The 18,068-nt window shown below is 35.7% G+C and overlaps 1 protein-coding gene across 1 annotated transcript in view; it reads right to left on the bottom strand.

Annotated features, from left to right (window-relative positions):
- The window catches only part of ADGRV1 (adhesion G protein-coupled receptor V1), a 778,411-nt gene that overhangs the window by 653,315 nt on the left and 107,028 nt on the right, over positions 1 to 18,068 (bottom strand). Inside the window, exons 21-22 of the mRNA XM_001366741.4 lie at positions 11,978 to 12,351; positions 3,969 to 4,145 (exon numbers count right to left, since the gene is read on the bottom strand). Of these exons, the coding sequence (XP_001366778.3) occupies positions 3,969 to 4,145; positions 11,978 to 12,351 (551 nt within the window). The remainder of the gene's footprint in view (positions 1 to 3,968; positions 4,146 to 11,977; positions 12,352 to 18,068) is intronic.

Genomic DNA, 18,068 nt, shown 5'->3' with positions numbered 1-18,068 from the left:
ACTTGTTCTCCTTATTTTGAATATACTTTTCTAACTCCTAATTTTTTGAGAGAAGGGAACAGGAAAAAGCTGATGCTTACATGGAATTCTAGGCATTAACTTCATCCACAGTAGTGCTTGGTATAGTTTCTTTTTTTATTTTTATTTAAAAAACCTTGCCTTCCATTTTAGAATCAATATTGTGTATTTAATCCAAATCATAAAAGCAGTAAAAGCTAGACAATGGGGGTTAAATGACTTCTCTAGGGTCACCCAGTGAGGAAGTGGCTGAGGCCACATTTGAATCCAAGGCCTCCCTTGTCTCTAGGTTTGGCTCTCAATCCACTGAGCTACTTGGTTGCTCACCATATTTTCTTAAAAAGAAAAGGCACTGGGGGCAGCTAGGTGGCACAGTGGATTGAGAGCCAGGCTTAGAGATGGAGGGTCCTAAGTTCAAATCTGGCCTCAGACACTTACTGACCCTGGGCAAGTCACTTAACCCCCATTACCTAGCCCTTACCACTCTTTTGCCTTGGAGCCAATACACAGTATTGACTCTAAGATGGAAGGTAAGGGTTTTTAAAATTTAAAAAAAAGAGAAAGAAAGGAAGGAAAGAAGGAAAGAAGGAAAGAAGGAAGGAAGGAAGGAAGGAAGGAAGGAAGGAAGGAAGGAAGGAAGGAAGGAAGGAAGGAAGGAAGGAAGGAAGGAAGGAAGGAAGGAAGGAAGGAAGGAAGGAAGGAAGGAAGGAAGGAAGGAAGGAAGGAAGGAAGGAAAGAAAGAAAGAAAGAAAGAAAGAAAGAAAGAAAGAAAGAAAGAAAGAAAGAAAGAAAGAAAGAAAGAAAGAAAGAAAGAAAGAAAGAAAGAAAGAAAGAAAGAAAGAAAGAAAGAAAGAAAGAAAGAAAGAAAGAAAGAAAGAAAGAAAGAAAGAAAGAAAGAAAGAAAGAAAGAAAGAAAGAAAGAAAGAAAGAAAGGGGAAAAGAAAGAAAGGATTTAAAGAATATCTGTTGCTCATAATAAGCTATTATTATTTATTTTAAATTATTATAACATAAAAATGGCTTTCATAGTTGCTAGTGGTAGTGGTATTGAGTGGCCATCATGTGGCCAAAAAGAGTAACTGCTCTCAAAAGGACTATGTATAGCCAAATATGGCATAAGATGGCAGTAATTGATGGATAGAAAAATAAATAAGAAAACTATTTAAATATTCAGGAGTATAAATTTAAGTAATGTATTTTCCCCAAAGGATACTCTAAGTTTGGGTTCATTTGGGAGAAGAAAGTTTCCTCCACAAACATCTTTTTCTGATGTCTCATCATGGAAAGGAGGTATGCCACAGAGCAAGTCCTACTGTCACATTATTCATAATAATTAGCTTTTTAGCCTGGAAATAACATAATAATCAACTAATCCACAGTGTCCCCTCCACTACTGCTTTAGGGACTTTATGTTAAATAAAAAGTTAGGAATGCCATCAGAATTGTTCCAATTCTTGTCACTTAGGGAGAGGTTTGGCTCTCTTCCTTCATTTACATTTATATTTATCTCTGACAAAGTCTTGGTTTTTTCATGGATAAAGCAAAATTCAGGATACAAAAGCATTTTAAGTAAAGAAGTAGCAAGATATATTACAACACCTGTTAGCAATCAGGCAGGCACCAAGAGAGAAACTTGGAGAAAGAGTAGAAATTTTTCTTAGAAATACTCAGTCTTTGAGGAGGCACATGCCACCACAAGTTAACACTGGTTGATGTTTTCTTTGGTTTACTCAGCTCACTAGGTTAGTTCCCAAATTAGTGCTTTTGGTCAGTACCATATTCTCTCCTCTGCTGTACTTTTGGGAACAGTGGCCAGTCTTACTTTCGCTCTCCCTGGATCTCATGTTGACCTCTACTTCCTGAGCTTACGAGTCCATTTTCCCCATCATAGATTTTTAATGTTCTGGGTGCTATATCTTCAGATAATTATATGATATCTCAGGATTAAATGCTAAAGAAATAGGAGTCCTTGGAATCAGAGTTTCAGTCTGAGACCACTGGCACTGCCTTGATTATAGCCACTCTCTGGGGTGTGGGGAGTCCCCATTCTGGGGCTTTCCAACCACCCCAGGATTTTCTGGATAGGATAGAGAGACTCTTCTGCTTTCAGTGCTTCTCGATGTAGAGATGTACAGGCCACATGTTTCTCTTCTGGGAAGTTGTGGCTTGTTTGCCTTTGTCCACAAAGGCTTTGATGGCAGCCCTCTTTCCTTTTGCTCTATTGCTCACGGGCCTCTAGTTAGTTTTTTGTGTGGTTCTGTGATGGAAGAAATTACTCTTCAGAGATTTTGCTCTAAAGAGAACTTTACTGAATTAGTTTGCTCAGAAAGAAAGTTTTCCCCAACTTAGCTGCCAGGGTTCACTGTTACTAAAGTAACATCACTATACAAATTTCTGCCTTCTCCATGTCCCTCTGGACTTTCCATTTTAGCAGAAAAAAAAGCTTTAAAATATAGAAATATCAAATTGATAAATACAGTAATTGGAAATAAATATTCAAAAAATTAGTTGATTTGATAGAACAGGCTACTCTAAAAACTGAAACAAACTTTTAAACAAAAAGGATAATAATACTGAAAAGTTACAAGTGTAAGTAAATAACAGTATCAGATAATAAGTACATTTTCTACTCTTAACTCATAAATATCAGAAGTCAGATGCTAGGAAAAGAGAAACAGCTATACACCCAAAAGTGCACATGGAACTGCCCACAGGTTCTAGTTCTTCCTCAGCCTGGGGCTGGTACTGATCATAGAGAAGCTAGAATCAGGCATGGCTTTGGGGAGCAAAAAAAGGGGCTGGAGTTAGTACTGTAGTAGAGTAAGCTTGAAGCATCTCAGAAGCAATTCTTTTCTAAGAGTTCTTGGGTGCTTAGGTTTTCTTGAGAACTTTGAAAGGAGAAGTGGAGTGACTAGAGTAGAAGCTTCAAAAAAGGAGTAAGTTGGTATGATGAGTGTTGGCACAACACACACACACACACACACACACACACACACACACACACACACACACACACACACCATGCCTCATACAATATTATTCAAGCATAGAAAAGCAATAGAAAAAGGCTATATTGTTGGATTTGATCTCCAACTGTATCAGGTATATTCTAAACTCTTCTAGGCAGCTAGATAACACTGTGGATAGTGTGGATAGCTGGACCTGGAGCCAGGAAGATCTAAGTTCAAATCCTACTCCTAGACCTACTATTCCCTGTTATTATTCCAATTTTACAGCTGAGGAAATTGAGGTAAACAGGGGTTAAATGGCTTGTCAGGGTCATACAAATATTAAGTGTGTGTCTGAGACTGGATTTGAACTCAAGTCTTCCTGACTCTAGGCCCAGTATTCTAGCCATTGTACCACCTAACTGTTCATTTTCAAGCCCAATATGAATTGCAAAAATCATATTCACACATTACCCTAACTTTTCAAAGTTACCTCATATAAAGTGGGATTTTGATGAGAATTATTCTATGGATTTTAATATAAGAAAAAGGGTCATTTGGCATGAATAACCAAGAACTCACAATAAAATATCTTTGAAAATCATATGACATGTTGCTGTACTGGTACTCTGCACTCAGTATGTTTTAAAGCTTGCAAAATGCAATACATATACTCTCTCACTTGGTTTGAATAAAACAAATGAGAAATAACCTACCCAAATAAATTTCATAGCTTTACCTTTTCTTTCATACAAAAGCCCAAAAGGGACTCTGTGTGTGTGGGTGTCCTTACCCCTGAAAATTCATCAGCACATAAACAATAAACAAAAACCCACATTGTTTTAAATCATGTTCATATTGCCATGTCCTTAAGTATCCAAATTTCTGAAATAATGAGCTCTGTAATTCTATCAAAGAATATATACACCATAAAAATACATTCCAGGAGACTTTTAAAGAAACAAATAATTAACATCAATAATAAGGCATGGTGGGGTTTACCTCTGATCTCTGCCAAGGGAGGAATGTGATAGTTCCACTGGCATTTGCAAAATCATCAACGTTGTAATTAATGCCAGTGGAATCGATCTGTGAGATGGTGTAAGAAACATGCACATAATCCAGGGCTCCCCGGGTTCTCTCAATGACACAGGATATAGTGGACCCCTCCTCTGCTATCTGAAATTAAAGGCAAATTATTTTTCAGATAAACACTGATCCCAAGCACTCAGTAAAGGATATTCTATGTAAGAAAATCAAAAAATTGTCATAAAATCATCTCCTTACCAGAATTCAGCAACTTTTTACTATCTACTTTGCAAAGGGTACATAGACACAAACATATTCAGTGACAGATATAATGTACTTTGGATAGAATCCTATTTTTTACAAGCACATGCTGAGTCATGTAATAATCTGTAAAGATTTAGAGCAACACTTAAGACAATTCTTAATGGAACCTGTGATTTCATAAGTATAAGGAGCTCTTAACAAGGAACTTCTTCTACCAATACACCTCAGCATCTTCTTAGACAGTTTGTTTCATTTTGAGACAAGAGAGTTGTCTCAGAACACTAAAAGGTTAAATTACTTGCCCAGGATCACATAGATAGTATGTGTCAAAGTTAGGGCTTTAATACAGATTTTACTGACTCCAAGGACATTATTCAATAAGCTACAATGTCCCTCTGCCTTAGTAAACACTATTTAACATTTATATAAATAAAAAATAATTCAAAGATTCCTAAATAAATTCAGTTCAGTCATCTCAGCTTCCTCCCAAACTAATAACAATTCATCTAACTGTGACTTCACTATGAATCAATAATTATTTTTAAAAATTAAATTTATTTTCTAATAGTCATTTAATTGTTAAATTTAAAGTATTTCTGCCTTATTAGGAAATTAAGCACCATAAAAATAATGTCTTATTGTCCTTTGTGTCCTTTTTCACTGCCTAGAACAAAGCCTTGTATATAGCAGGCACTCAATAAATATTTAACTATCCTCCATTTAAGCTATAATTTAAGATTTCTTATATTTTAAACCTGTTACTTTGGGTTGAATAGCTGAAATGCATAGACCTGATTCTGAACAATTTTAGAGACCAATTTAAATCTTAGCTATAACCTATTATAAATCATTAAAATGTAATTAATTTTTTAAAATGCAATTAACGTAGTTGCTCCAGGATATTAACGTAGTTGCTCCAGGATGAACTCTATTTTGTTCTCCAAAATTATTAAACTAAAAAGCTGAAAAACTCTTCCTTAAACAGATGGTTAATTGGTTCAACCAGTCTGGGTCTGAAAAAAAAGGAGAGTCAAGTATTTCAGAAACCCAACCCTCAGTGCCAAACTTCACATGAAAATGTTCAACATTAGAAAGATGAGGTAATCAATCACACTGAAGAGGGAAAATAGGTGAAATTTATTCATTATACCCAGAACACAGACATTCTATCCCTTGTTCTAACTTTCCATAACTTTCTCTAATTTTCAGATTCTTCTTGGTATAATGGAAAGAGAGCTGGCCTGGCCTTGATTCTTAAAGACCTATGTTTAAGTCCTGCCGGTGTGACCCTCAGAAAGTCACTTAACTTCCCAATGCCTGAGGCAACTCTCTCTAAAAGTTACAGAACCATCATTTCTACTTGGTCCCATTTGATCCCTGTCTTAGAGTTATTACCAAGACAGAAAGTTAGGATTTTTTAAAAACCAACAATTAACAGGCTCATTAACATATTATATAAGTTTATATAGCAAAATTCCAAAATAAACTAAATATGAAACAGAATTTCTAAAAAGTAAGCTTTAAAAGAGTTCAGGTTCAATCCCTGGAGAAAAAGCGATAAAGAATATATATTTACCAAATAATTTGAAATAAAGGAAGGAATGTCTGCTGCTAGTCAGGTTGTAATTGCTTTTAAAATGTGGTACAGATGAAACATTCAGCATAAAGGAATATAAGCACCCAGCAGTGTAGCACAGTGGAAAATGAACTTCATCTCAAGTCAAAGGGCCTGGATTTCAGTTATTATTATTTTTGTGAGTGACCCACTGTAGGCCACAGCCTCTTCATCTGTGAAAAGAATCTACCAAACAAGATGATTTCTAACATTTTTTCCTATCTATAATCCTACAGAACAAGTTGCAGAATCGTAATTGTTCAAATTTTCAAAGAACTGAATGATATGCAGTACTGGTGTCTTTTGGGATTTCAGCATTTGCAAGGCCTTGTCTAAATCTTCAGGGATATAAGAGGAAAAAGGGACGAGGGTAGAAATTATTGGAACCTTCTTTTCTAGAAAATAATGAACTATTCTTATCTGTGAACAATCTTTCTTTGCTGAAATAAAAGATGAATACTGAAGAATTAGCATATCCCATGAATTTTTAATTTAGTTTCATGCTTGGGCGATGGTCTGTGATATCAGATTGTATCAATAGCTCTTTATAGAAAGGAATCTATTATCATAACATATGGTAGGCACTTAAAAGCAATTACAGTTCAAGCTGAAATAAAGTTCTCGTTCTCATAAGGCTATTCTCAAAATGTATCTCTAAAACTTTGTTATAGAAATTTATTTTTTAATCATGAATTTCCATGCTTTAATTCTTTAGATCAGCATCACTAAAATAGACTCAAACTAATACCTGAGCAATGAATCTTATTCGTTTACAAATACCCAAATAAAAAGCTGTATGTCAATAAAATAAGTATATTAAAACAGAAAGTTTTTATTTCTTAAATATGAAAGAGAAAATGTGGTAGACTAAGAAATGGCAATAGGAGAAAAGGCTGTTTTGCTTCTACAATGACCCCAAGTCAAAAAACAGTCTAAAAGCAAGTTTTCCTGGATTACTCAAGACTTGAATTATAAGGTCAGGGTAGGCATTATTCACATGCTCAACTAGTGTCACTAGGAGTTAATGATGACAAAAATTATATTGGCCAAGTAGACAATTAATTTGAGTGCTAGAAAGGACCTTACAATGCAGGGAGGCTTTTTCTAGTTCAGTCATTTCAGTGGTGTCCAATTTTTCATGACCTCATTTGGAATTTTCTTGGCAAAAATATTGGAGAAAATTTTCCATTTCCTTCTCCAGCTCATTTTTTGGATAAGGAAACTGAGGCAAAGAGGGTTAAATGACTTGCCCAGGGTCATGTAGCTAGTAAGTATCTGAGGCCAGATTTGAATTCCTCAGGTCTTTCTGACTCCAGGCCCACTATGAGAGTTTAAAATTACAAAAGAATACATGCACATACCCATAAATATACATGTACACATCATACCATTAAAAATTCACTAAATATTCAAAATAATGCAATTATTTAACAAAAATATGTTTTATTTTTAATTTAATCTAACTGGCAGCTTAGATCATGCCAAAGTGACTAGAAAAGGAAGTTTAGAAACACAAATCATCACTGTGAGATAATCTATAAGAGACCTTTAGAGATAAGGGGGGGAAGCTCATGTTTTTAGAAAACCACTATTTCTCACATTGACAAAATTGTAGTTTCTTGAAAAATCCACAGAATTGGCATTATTTTTCTCTGAATATGAGACAAAATGTCATATAGCACAGTATAAGGTTTTACATCTTTAGATAAGAAAAGAGCTGCTAATCTTTTCTTAAAATTTCCAGGGATGGGAATTCCACAAATTCCTCCCCCAACTATAATCTAGTTTCAATGTTCAGTTTTTTTTCCTTTCAATAATTTCTTCTATAGTCCAGAGTCAAAACAAGAGCACTTCTAAGGTCTACCAAGACCATCTGGTCCAACTCCTGCATTGTACATAGAAGGCAGCTGAGGCCCAAAGAGATCAAAGGTGTCCAGCATTATGGAGTTAGTTGTCAGAAGGGCCAGGATTTAGTGCCCCAAACTCCTAACTCTTAAACTAGGACTTTTGCCACTGCTCTACCCTGTTTAAACATGAGATCATAGACTTAGAACTAGAAAGGTCCTTAGAGGTCTTCCAGTCCAGTCTCTTCATTTTACAAATGGAAAAACTGAGTCCCAAAGAGGTTCAGTAACTTGCCCAAGGTTAGAGAGATAAGTGTCAGAGTCAGGATATGAACTTGCATCAGTTCTTGTACTCTCAATCCAGCTCTCTTGTCTTTCCCTTGCTATATATGATACATATACCAGTATAACGTTTGCTATATATGATATAAGCTCATATGTAAAAAATGTTAGCTTTCTCCCAATAATTTTATTAATTGGCCTATATGGGAATGACTATATGGGGAAGCCTAGCAAGTAGTATATAATAATACCTTTTTCAAATGGCTATATAGAGCTTAGTCAAGTTCAAAGACCATTTAGGTCAAATGAAGATGTTGGACTATTTCTGACTTCAGTTAAATAAAGTCATTTTAAAATTATTTCTTTTGAAAATATCTGAGATGATTTTTAAAGCAAAGAAAGGTAAAGGAACTGATCCTCACCTAGATACATCTATTTTGTTTTGTTATTGAGTTTAACTGTTTATTCTGCTTAGCCTACATGGCTTTCTGAACTTTATTCGAGTTAATCTGTCCATATGTATATGTGCAAGACCAGAGCATAGGTTGGGTGTCACATTCGGAATATCTACTCTCTATTTATGAAGCTCTACTATTTACTATGTAACTCTAAACACATGGCAACTTCACTAAGAATCCATTTGTAAAATCATTTTAAAATGGGAATCATTAAATCTGTCCTTTCTGCCTCACAGGGTTATTGTAAGAATAATTACAAATACACAGGAATCAAAACAACTCTGAGGTATCACCTCACACCTAACAGATTGGCTAAAATGACAGCAAAGGAAAGTAATGAATGCTGGATTCACAACTGTGAATTGATCCAACCATTCTTGAGGACAATTTGGAACTATGCCCAAAGAGCACTATATGACTGTCTGCCCTTTGATCCAGCCATAGCACTGCTGGGTTTGTACTCCAAAGAGATAATAAGGAAAAAGACCTGTACAAGAATAATCACATAGCTGCATTCTTTGTGGTGGCAAAAAAAAAAATTGGAAAATGAGGGGATGCCCTTCAATTGGGGAACGGCTGGACAAATTGTGGTACATGTTGGTGATGGAATACTATTGTGCTCAAAGGAATAGTAAAGTGGAGGAATTCCATGGGGATTGGAACAACCTCCAGGAAGTGATGCAGAGCGAGAGGATCAGAACCAGGAGAACATTGTACACAGAGACTGATATACTGTGGTACATTCCAATGCAATGAACTTCTCCATTAATTAGTAGCAGTGCAGTGATCCTGAACAACTCAGAGGGATTTATGAGAAAGAGCACTATCCACATTCAGAGGAAAAACTGTGGGAGTAGAAACACAGAAGAAAAACAACTGCTTGATTACATGGGTGGAGGGGACATGGCTGGAGATGTAGACTCTAAATTAACATCCTAGTGCAAACAACATGGAAATAGGTTCTGATCACATGAAAACCCAGTGAAATTGCAGGTCAGCTATGGGAAAGGAGGAGGGAGAGGAAGGAGGGAAATAATATGATTCTTGTAACCAAGGAATAATGTTCTAAATTGACTAAATAAATTAATTTTTTAAAAATACACAGGAAGTGTTCTGACACCTTTTAAATGTCAGCCAAAGAAAAAGTTGCATTATTAGAACTTTCTTTTTAATGGAAGATCAGTCATTAATAACATGATGATGATCTAAATCCAGACCAAAAGTCCACACCATACTTTATCCTTAGTGAAATAGAGAAAGAGAGGTCCCCAGAGCACCCATTATTCTGGAGGAGCACCTGCAACCCAGATATAATCCTTGACTCCTCCCCTTTTCTCACCCAGTAAATCCAATCTGTAGCCAATGCCTGTCAATTCTACCTTTGTAAGATCTCCTGCATATGCCTCCTTCTCTCCTCTGACACTGCCACTACCCTGGCACAAGCCTTCATGGACTGATGCTTGGAGTACTCTAACAGCCTTCTGTTTGGACTCCCTGATTGTTCAAGTCTCTTCCCATCCCAGTCTGTCCTCCACTTAGCTGTCAAGGAGACATCCCCCCTCCTCCACAAACTCCAGTACTTTCCTATCACCACCAAGATCAAGTATGAAATTCTTTGTTTGGGGTTCAAAACCCTTCATTTCTTTTTTCCTCTCTTGCCCCCCTGCCCTACAGCACACACAGCTTTCTAGTGTTCTTACACCTTATACCCTCCCCCATCCCCACATACTATTTATCCCAAACAAGATAGTCCACCTCGTGATTGGGGGCATTTTCACTGGCTGTCCTCAATATTTAAAAATTCTCTCATTGCTCATCTCTGCCTCCTGGCTTTTCTGTCTTCCTTCAAATCCCAGCTACAATATCTTCCACAGGAAACATTCCCACTCCTTTCATTCTAGCACCTTCTTTCTGTTATTTATCTCCATTCTGTAGCTAGCTTGTTTGTATATAGTTATCTGCATGTTGTCTTCCCCATTAGAACATGAGGTCTTTGAGAGCAAGGATTGTCTTTTTGCTTTTCTAGGAATCCTCAGTGCTTAGCATAGTGTCTGACATATAGAAGGTACTTCATAAATGTTTACTGACTGACTGAAATTGTAGTTCAACACTTCAGGTCTCATGGAGATTTCTTGTCATCTTAAATGGATTAGAAGGGCCAGTGTGAACTTTATACCAATACTTGTGCCTCCATTTGTAGTAGAGTGGGGACGTGATCTATAAAATTCTAAAGCTGACTTTGTCTTTTAATGTTTACTATTTTCTCTTTTGAATATACAACTAAAGGAAACACGTTGGAATCGAATTGCTGAGGCAGTGTCAGAACCGTCTTCAGACCTTTGGCTTTCTTCCCCCCGGCCTTTGTTGTCACATGTAACACCTGGGAGACTGTTTCAAAAGGTCTCGTGTTACTGAACAGGAAACCAAAAAGATTAGAGTGAGGCTCTGAAGACTTGGCAAGGACAGATAAGAAAAGCATCAAAGGCGTCCTGTAAATTCACCCTAGCCAAGAAGCCTGATAAGAAAGGCATTTACTACGACTACAGAAGCTTGTTAGTTAACCCTTGGGTAAATGATTTTATCTGAAAACTCTCCGATAAATATCAATATTTTTTACATCATTTTTAGCATCTCTTATTAGTAACTGCAACAAACGAAAACCCAATTTTCACATAAACTCTTAACATAGTTAGATATAACTTATACTTATAGGATCTCACGAAGTCAGTGGAAAGTAAGTGGTGTCTTGAAGGTAATTTAATTCTGTGGGATGCTATAATAATTCTCAAGCCTGAGTCTAAAGTATCATTTGTTCAAGGATATGCACATATTAATTCACACTCAGGCAGTGTGGAATAATGGAGAAAGTATGGAGACCAGGGTTCAAGTCCCATCTCTGATAAGTGTCTCAAATGAGACCATCTGACTCTGGGTGAGCCATTAGCCAGTCAAATAGCATTTATGCATCATTGGTATGTACCAGGTACTGGTGTAAGTACTGAGAATACAAAGAAAGACCACAACCAGTCCCTTGTCTCAAGGAGCTCACATTCTGACAGGGGAAACAAGAGGCAAATGACTATGTACAAACAAGATACAGACAGGATACACTGGAGATACCGTGTCACTTGATCAGAGAGTACTTGGAAGAGGGACGTCACGAATTTAGGGTTAGAAAAGTAGAAAAGGGGCAGGTAATGGAGAGCTTTCAAAGCCAAAGAAAAGCTAAGATTAAGTCACACAGGGTGGCAATATGCACTGGTAGAGGAAGTTCCTCTTTGGGAGATCTCCACATCCATAAAATCACAACTCTAGTACATACCAAACAGAAATAAAATCAAATACTGATTCATCAATCTAATTGGCTCTTACTTTTCATTCTAAAAGCACAGATATCTTAATGTGTGTTTGGGGGAGATGAGGAAATTCTATTTCTTAGGAACAGAAAAAAAAATTCTCAAGTATATTCACTACTAGCCATGGTCACTGTGATGGAGTCTTCCATGTCTGCCATCTTACCTCTGGTATACAGGCTCCTGTGAAGCCAAACAATCCATTGGCATTGTCACTTTTTTGTATTGTTAATCTTGCTGTGATATTTTCTTTGGAAATACGCGCTCCACCATGTACAGAAACTAATTTAAGGATAAATAATTCTTCCCCTTCTTCTTCATTGTCGTCTTTTGCAGAAACAATAAATGATTTGTTGGTTTCTCCTTGTCTGTATTCTAGGTACCCAGAAATAGGATGCAAATCATTCTTTGCTGGAGTAGCATGAAGTTCATAGATTTCTTCTGAGGTCAATTTTCGTTCATACAATCTCACATCTTGCATCAATCCTGTAAACCTGTCATTGCCATTCATCCCTGCACCAACTCTCATTATCCCAGGACCTGAAATTAGAAATTAGTATTATTATTTAATTTTAAAAGATAAATAAAACATAATATAAACAAGTTATATCAATAGTTTGTTACATTGCAGTAGAGATTTTTGAAATAGAATCATTATATTGAGAGAGAACATAACATAAGTCATATCTTTACATAGTCATTACTGGTATATTAACTAACCTTCTTCAGTACTTTAAGGTTTGGTAGTGGATCTGATATGTTGACTAAAGATGAATCAGGTAAGCTTTTAAAAATATATGTATATGTATTAGGAACTTTTAAAATATATTATTTTTTCTATAAAATAACTAGCTACCATCTCCCTGGAAAGTATAAAGTCTTCTGGATCAGGATTAAAATCTAAGTTTCAAAGCTGTGTCTTTAGGGCATTGGAAAGATAACTTCTCCTGACCCTTCTGGCTCTAAATTTTATGATTCTATTTAATTAACATAAAATCACTGAAGGCATCTCCCCTCCTATTCCAACCCAATCTTTTAAGGTCCATCTTAAAAGTAATTTTCTCTAAGAAACCTTAACTGTTTCCTCTTAAACATTATTACTCTCTTCCTCAAAAATCACAGGATTCTCTCTTCCTTGGTAGCTATCCTTGCATTTTCCCATTCTATCTAATGTTCTAATTCTGGGTATGCTTCCTACTAAATTTTAAGCTAAAGGCAGGGAACATTCTTTACTAATCTTGATATTTCCATCAGTCCTTAATAAAATGCCTCATATGTTATAAACACAATTTTAAAAAGCTCATTTATGAATAGAAAATATTTTAAATGAAATTATAAAGATGGAATCAAATATTTTTCTCATTATAGAGGATGAACTTTTAAATTAACAAATACAAGGAGCTATGCCTTTTATATTCTTAAAAAGTTTAGTGTATGTTTGATCACATGGGTCGAGGGGGATAAGACTGGGAATGCAGACTCTGAATAAACATCCTAGTGCATATACCAACAATATGGAAATGGATTCTGGTCAAGGACACATGTAATACCCAGTGGAATTGTACGTCGGCTACAGGAGGGGAGGGCAGAGGGAAGAGTAGGAGGAATAGAAAATGATTTTTGTAACCAGGGAATAATGTTCGAAACTGATCAAATTTTAAAAAATAAATTTAAAAACAAAACAAAACAAAAGTTTAGTGTAGGATAATGTCTAAGCTAGAGAGTTATCCACAGAACTTGATAGAATGGAGGAAAAAGACAACTAAATTTCATGGCAAAAATGTTCATTTAGGCTGGCTACCTGTTTAACTAGTAGTGGCTTTTCCTTCTCAAATACCGTACAAGAATGATCATAGGAAAACTATAATTTTGTAACCAAATGAATTAACTGAGTGGGGATTATGGAATTTCTTGCCAAATCTTATATTCTACTGACAGAATGATGTTAACTTGTTTAGCCCACAGCCATAACTGTGGACATGTTGCTAGATATGTTTATAAAGGTCCAAATTGCTATGTCTAATTAGAAAGAGGAAGCTCAGTAGTGGTATATTTAAATGCTAGCACATGCCCAGCACCTAATTGTTGATATCCATGTTTAATATTAATGCTACTAGAAGATTTAGCAAGGCAATTGTTTTTATTCATGATGAAATACTTTCCTCCCATAAAATAGATAAATTTTTTCCTTTATTGAAACTTTAAAAAAAAAAACATTGTCTTGAAAATCTGCTCTAGTATAATTATTAGTTTAGTTGATCCATTATTTCCAATTTACAGGAGAAGAAGTAGAGGCTGAGACAGGTTAGAATAAATACACCCAAGGTCACATGATGGTATTAGGTGTCTGAGTCAGGATTCATGTTTATGTCTCCCTGATGCCATGTTCAGCACTTTATCCTCAATGCCACCTAGTTAATCATATTTTCTTACTAGCTATGTGACCCTGAACAAGTCATATAATCTCTGTTTACCTTAATTCCTTTATTCATTCTTGTATGGCATTTGAGAAGAAAAAGCCATTACCAGTTAAGCAGACAGACAGCTAGCCTAACTGAACATTTTTGCCATAAAATTTAGTTGTCTTTTTCCTTCCTTCTTTCTAGTTCTGTGGATAACTCCCTGGCCTAGACATTATCCTACACTAACCTTTTTAAGGATATAAAAGGCCTAGCTCCCTCCAACACTAATATTAAAATCTATTTGGGGAGATAAAACATACATAAATTAATAAATATATGCATATTCCTATATACATATGTGTGTAGGTACATACCATATGCACATACACATACTTAATAAGATTTCCTTCAATCATTTAGTGGTCTATATTTTAACTGTTGCAGTAAATGGTCTTGTGGAGTTGTGGTTGCCTCCCCCACAAAAATTATTACCAAGAAACCTAGTAATAAGATTCTCCAAATTTAGAAAGGCTCCTCTTGGATAAAAGATAAACCATTCTCAGGCCTTAACTTTTTCAAATTTGACAATAATATTAATAATAGATGACATTTATATTGAAAGAACCTACTTCCTTTTACCTCCTCCTCTCCAATGAGGCATCAGAAGAATGATGCCTAGAGGGTGATAACTTTTCTTTTACAAGTCTTTAATTAAGTTCATCTACCAATGTAGATTAATCCCTTCTCTGAAAGTTATAGACTTAGAATTTAGCTGGGGTCACTAAGATGTTAAGTTCTTCATCTACTTGTCAAAGGCAGGGTTTGGACTCATGTCTCCCTGACTGAGACCAGTGTCTCCTTTGTGTAACACTATCTCTTGAAAAGTGTTTATTGACTGACAGACTAAATAACAATACAAAGTGATAAATGTTACCAACTCAGTGAGGCATAAAGACACTTCTCTGTAGTTTTGTTTGTATCTATCATCTTATTTGTATAGCCAATAGCCAAGAGAGGCAACTTTTTTGACTGATGCAAATCCAAATTCTGTGGGTAATTTATGCCTTAGAGTTTCCTAGGACACTCAGAAATCAAGCAATTTGCCAATGGCCATGGTATATTAAAAGCAGGATTCAAAAGCCCAGCCTTCCTAACACCAAACCTGGCCCTCTAACCATGATACCACTCTGACTCTTCACCCTATAGGTAGTAGGATTTAATAAACAGTTGTTGGGATGGATTGAATTGAAACTAAGATTTTCAAAGGAGGAAAAATTTGCTTTAAGCTGCAATGATCAATATTGGAGTCCATAACTAAAGAGTGACCCAGACATTTGAAGATTCAGAAGCATTTCTTTTTTGTGTGAGCACAGTTTTTAGATATTATTATGTTGGTATTGTTTGGAAGACAGTTTTGTGATTTTGTTCTTGCGAGTTTACTTTCCTAATTATCTTTGCCTTAGGAATATACAAAAATGTTTTCTCATTATTTGAATAATGGCAAATGGAAGGGAAGATCACAACCACTCTAGGTGATAGTATTTTGAAAAGTGCTTTAAAAGGGTAAAAGTTTACTGGAGATGATCTGTACATAGATTTACTGTACTTCAAATTCAAATTCAAGAAGTTCCAGATTCAAACCCTGTGGTAAAATCTCACTGAAGATTCATGTTGGACAGTAAAAGTTAGGACAGCTGACAGTCTGATAAAGATTCTGAGTAAGTCTCTTTTTTCAAGCTGCTGTGGCACCTGCTTCATTAATTCAAGTATCTATCTACATCTTCATCAATGGGAACACTTCCTCCTGCAGCACAGACACAAGCATCTGCCAAGGCACAACAAGGCTATTGATAAATTTACTGCACATATTTAAATGGGTATATACTGAGTACTTCAATATCAAAAATGGCAAATTAAATCAAATAAGATCATAAGAACATTCTGAGAGAGACTGAAATCTCAATACATTTTTCTATTTTTGTTTATTGTTTAAAATAGTACATAGAGATGGACAAATATTTATTTACTCAATATTATCTAACTTCTCTCTTACCAGAGAGGCTATAATAAATGGAGCACTGGAGGAAAGAAAACCTAATCTCAAGTCCCACCCCCAATGCATAGTAGCTGTGTGACCCTGGGCAAATCACTTAATCTTGCCAAATGCCAATTTGCAGATGAAGAACCAATTGGAATTTTAAAGGGATTTTCCTTGCCAGAAATTCTCAAAATAATGAAATTAGTTTTAATAAAGGTAAAAAATCTACTCTTTTGGTGGGAGGAAGTGTTTAATTATGAGCAAAAACCTATTGTCTTGTTAGATCTTCTGTGGCATTAATATTAAACATATATACCAATAATTAGGTGCTAAGCATAAAAGACAAAAAAAAGGAGGCTAGATGGTATAGTGTTTAGAGTGCTGGAATTAAAGTCAGGAAGATTCATTTTCCTGAATTCAATCTAGTCTCAAGCACTTACTAACTATGTGACCTTGAGCAAATCACTTAATCCTGTTTGCCGCAGTTTCTCATCTGTAAATGAACTAGAGAAGGAAATGGCAACAGTATGTCTACCAAGAAAATCCCAAATGGGGTCAGGAGGAGTCAGACAAGACTGAAAACAAATAAACAACAACAACAACAACAACATAAAAAGCAAAAATAAACCAGTTCCTGCTTTCAAAGAGCTTATACTGTATTGGGGAAAACAACATGCACACGCAAAAATATACATATAAAATGGCTGGCATTTATATAAAGCCTATTATGTGCTGAGCATTGTGCTAAGTACTCTATAAATAATATCTCATTTGATCATCACAACAACTCTTAGAGGTAGATATTATTATTATCCCCATTTTATAATTGAGGAAGCTGAAGTCAAAGGAGGATAAATGACTTGCCCAGGGTCACAAACCTATTAAGTATCTAAGGCCAGATTTGAACACAGGTATTATATGCATAGTTTATATATATGTATTTACTTACACACTCCCTCTCTCTCTCCTCCTTCTTTTCCCCTTTCATTCCTTTCCTCTACTTTCTCTGCTTTTCTCCTTTCTCCCCTTAACCCTATGCATACAGACCCTCTATATGTGTATATGCTATCAGATTGATTGCATTCTCAGGAAGGGAGGAAAAGAGGGAAGGAGGGAAGGAACTTGATTCAAACTTAAAAAAAGATTAAAATTGACTTTTCATGTAATTAAGGAAGAATAAAAATATATATGTATACTTATAAGTATATAGCATATACCTATTACCTATAGTTTACAAGTATACTAATAAAAATGTATATATGCATAATATATAAAATAAATGTGAAGTAATGTGATACCAAGTACACTAGCAACTAGAGGGATAAGGAAGGACTGCATGTAAAGTGTGGTGCTTAAGCTAAGCTTTAAAGGAAACAAGGGACTCTAAAGGCAAGGTTTGGAAAGGAAACCATTCCAGATTTAGGGAACAGGCAGTGAAAAGCTACTGAGACAGAAAACAGGGTTTCCAGCATGAGGAATATGAAGAAGGTAATTTTGGATGAACCATAGCCCATGCAAAGGGGAATAATATGAATCTGTAAAGCAGCTCAGGGTCAGGTGTTTAAGGACTTTAAAATTCAAGCTGAATTTGTATTTGATCCTATAGGGAACAGGGAACCACTGTCGTTTACTGAATGACATTGATGGACCTACATCTTGGAAAAATCCCTTCAGCAGGCAGCTATGAGACAGATGAACTGGAAAGGAGAGAAGCTTGAAGCAGAGAAACCAATTAAGCAACACTTGCATCAATTCAAGCAAAGAGGAGATAAGAGCCTGAACTCAGGCAGTGGTTCCATGAACGAAGAGAAAGAATG

Source organism: Monodelphis domestica, chromosome 3, assembly GCF_027887165.1.
Source record: "Monodelphis domestica isolate mMonDom1 chromosome 3, mMonDom1.pri, whole genome shotgun sequence".
NCBI lineage: Eukaryota > Metazoa > Chordata > Mammalia > Didelphimorphia > Didelphidae > Monodelphis > Monodelphis domestica.
Note: the sequence above shows the minus strand (reverse complement) of the source record. Positions and strands in the feature narration are given on the sequence as shown.